At 22.2% G+C, this 2,530-nt stretch overlaps 1 protein-coding gene across 1 annotated transcript; it reads right to left on the reverse strand.

The window, feature by feature from the left end:
- Nucleotides 1–434: 434 nt before the first annotated feature.
- On the reverse strand, nt 435–2,172 carry PCYB_001140 (CYIR protein; the record flags this gene model as incomplete). Its single annotated transcript, XM_004228264.1, has 5 exons — nt 435–686; nt 718–754; nt 793–1,148; nt 1,290–2,027; nt 2,143–2,172. 5 exons carry the CDS (start codon nt 2,170–2,172, stop codon nt 435–437), a joined length of 1,413 nt encoding a protein of 470 aa, XP_004228312.1.
- Nucleotides 2,173–2,530: the final 358 nt, after the last annotated feature.

The following is a 2,530-nucleotide window of genomic DNA, read 5'->3' on the forward strand; positions in this document are numbered from 1 at the left end:
ATCGTCTTTGTGATATCTAAGATAACATGTGATGTTCATGTGTTTTGATAAGCAATACGTATTCTCTCTTTTTTAGAACTTTCGTTCACATAATTTACTTCTTTTTGCAGGAATTTTTGATGATTTGATTCATTGTAGTTATGTGTAATTTTTTGTTCTTTATTCAGTTGCTTCACATTAAAGAGTCGTCCAATAGGTGAAAAACTAATATTTAGATAAAAAAATAAATGATGTAAATATTTTACAATTATTAATATACGAGAAATATATAACATAAATAGTAATATTATTTATTTATATTTCAAATATATATTCTATTTACTTTATATAAAATGAAGAATATGAGAAATATCCCCAATAAAGAAAAAGCCCCAAATGTGAAGGTATAGAAAGGATCCGATATTAAATTTATATTTTGCTTGAATGAAGACATTTTAGATTGTAATATAACTGTATAATCTATGGGAACTGGAGTAGTTACTCTTTTGAATATTTTTATCTGTTGATATCTCTTGACAATTTAATTTTAAATAGAGATTATATGGGTTATAATATTCTTCACAATTAAAATAGGCTATGCAGCCATTCCAGTATGCATTATTATAAAAATATGTACAGCAACTATGAACATATTTTTCATATAATGAATTGATATAAGTAATGTATTTGCAATAGTCAGTTTTTTGCTATTACCAGAAGGAAGTTCACCTATTTTACTGTAGTTCCTAAAATAGTCGTGTAAATCTTTCTCTTCCTTCCATTTATCTAAATCGTTATTTATATAATAAGTACATTTTTTCTTTTGGTAATTTATCATTAATATCAAACAATAAATTATTAATTATATTAAGTAGATTTATCTTTTCTTTATTATCTGAAATACTTTTTAAAGTTTGCATTATTATATTATATGTCCAGTAATTCATATATGAACATCGTTCTCTGTGGTTCGCACTTATGCTTGTCATACTAGATAATTTTTCTAAATTAGCTGCAAGTTCTGTACAAATTTTTGTAATAATGTCTTTATTTTTATTTTCCAGATGGATAATTTTATCATAATATTTAACACAAATAGATCGTCCATTAGTATGTTTATAGAATTCATTATATTTTTTGTATTCAAGAAAGTCTTTTAAAATATTTTCCTAAAAATTAAATAGACAAAAAGAATATTAAGTAAACATTAGTAATTGTTTCCAAAAAGTACCTTACTCCATGTAATATTTTACAGGAAGTACTAAGATATAAGGTTATATAAATGAATTATGTAAAAGATTGTAATATACATGTGTATTGTTTATTCCAGGAGTCCTATCTAAGGTATCCGTTACAAATGAATTGCATGCATCTTCTAATTTTTTCTTAGCTATTTCTGTTTCTAATACTGGTAATGGATCTACCTCTATCTTTTTAAAAAAAGCTAACTTATATTTGGCAATTTTATATAAAACACTAAATTTCCGGAGCGCCTTATAAAAATTATAATTAATTTTTTGGTGATATAATTTTATAACCTCCGCAAAAATTTTAATACATATTTTTGCATTATTTGTATAGTAAGATTTCTCATCTAATTGAACATCTTCTGTAGTTTCTAATTTAATATAGTTGGTATATAAATTATTCAACATATCCAATTTATCATAATGTTCTTCTGGAATTTTATATATTTTGTTTTTTATTATATTACTTGTATCAATAGTATTACAAATATTATTTAAACTACTATATATACTTTCTTCGTCTGTTAATTTTTTATCAATACTTCTTAATTTATTATTAAACCAGAAGTTCAAGTACGCTGCATGTTTATTACTGGTATTACCATTCTTATCCATATTTGGGGGATATAATACATTATATAAATTTATAAATTCTTTACACAAATTATTCAGTTTTTCATTATATCCATTAATTGTCCATTTAACGGTATCACATCTTTTATTGGAATTATTTGAACCTACTTCTATATTATCATTATTTTCATAATCATGATTAGTCTTTATACGGTAGAATATGTCATACTAAGAAAAATAAAGTTAAAATATATACATATTATATTAATGAAAGAAATTAATAATATATCATCTATTCTGTTATAATATTAAAATAGGATTTTTACAAAAAAAAAATTTTTACCATATTATTTTCTTCCTTTTGATCCGTCATTATATTTTCATTTGATGTTTCAAGTAATATAATATAGTTTCCGATAGTTCACAGACAATATCTATAGAATACAAAAGGCTACATCAATTATATTAAAAAATGATTACTTATTTTCATTTTAATAAAAAATATAATGATTAATTCATGCATAGGTTTTATTTAAGAACTATTAATTAATTAATAATTAGTATTATACATATATAGAAAACATTCTTAATTATAAAAAACCATAATTAATTTTATATTTCAAGGTTAAGGGGAAAATATATAATATATAACATCCCCATTTAGAATTTAACCTTTACATATGTTATTTAATTAGATTTGTATTAATATAACGGATGTATTATTTGAATCT

The sequence above is a fragment of the Plasmodium cynomolgi genome (genome assembly GCF_000321355.1).
Source record: "Plasmodium cynomolgi strain B DNA, scaffold: 0004, whole genome shotgun sequence".
Classification (NCBI taxonomy): Eukaryota; Apicomplexa; class Aconoidasida; order Haemosporida; family Plasmodiidae; genus Plasmodium; species Plasmodium cynomolgi.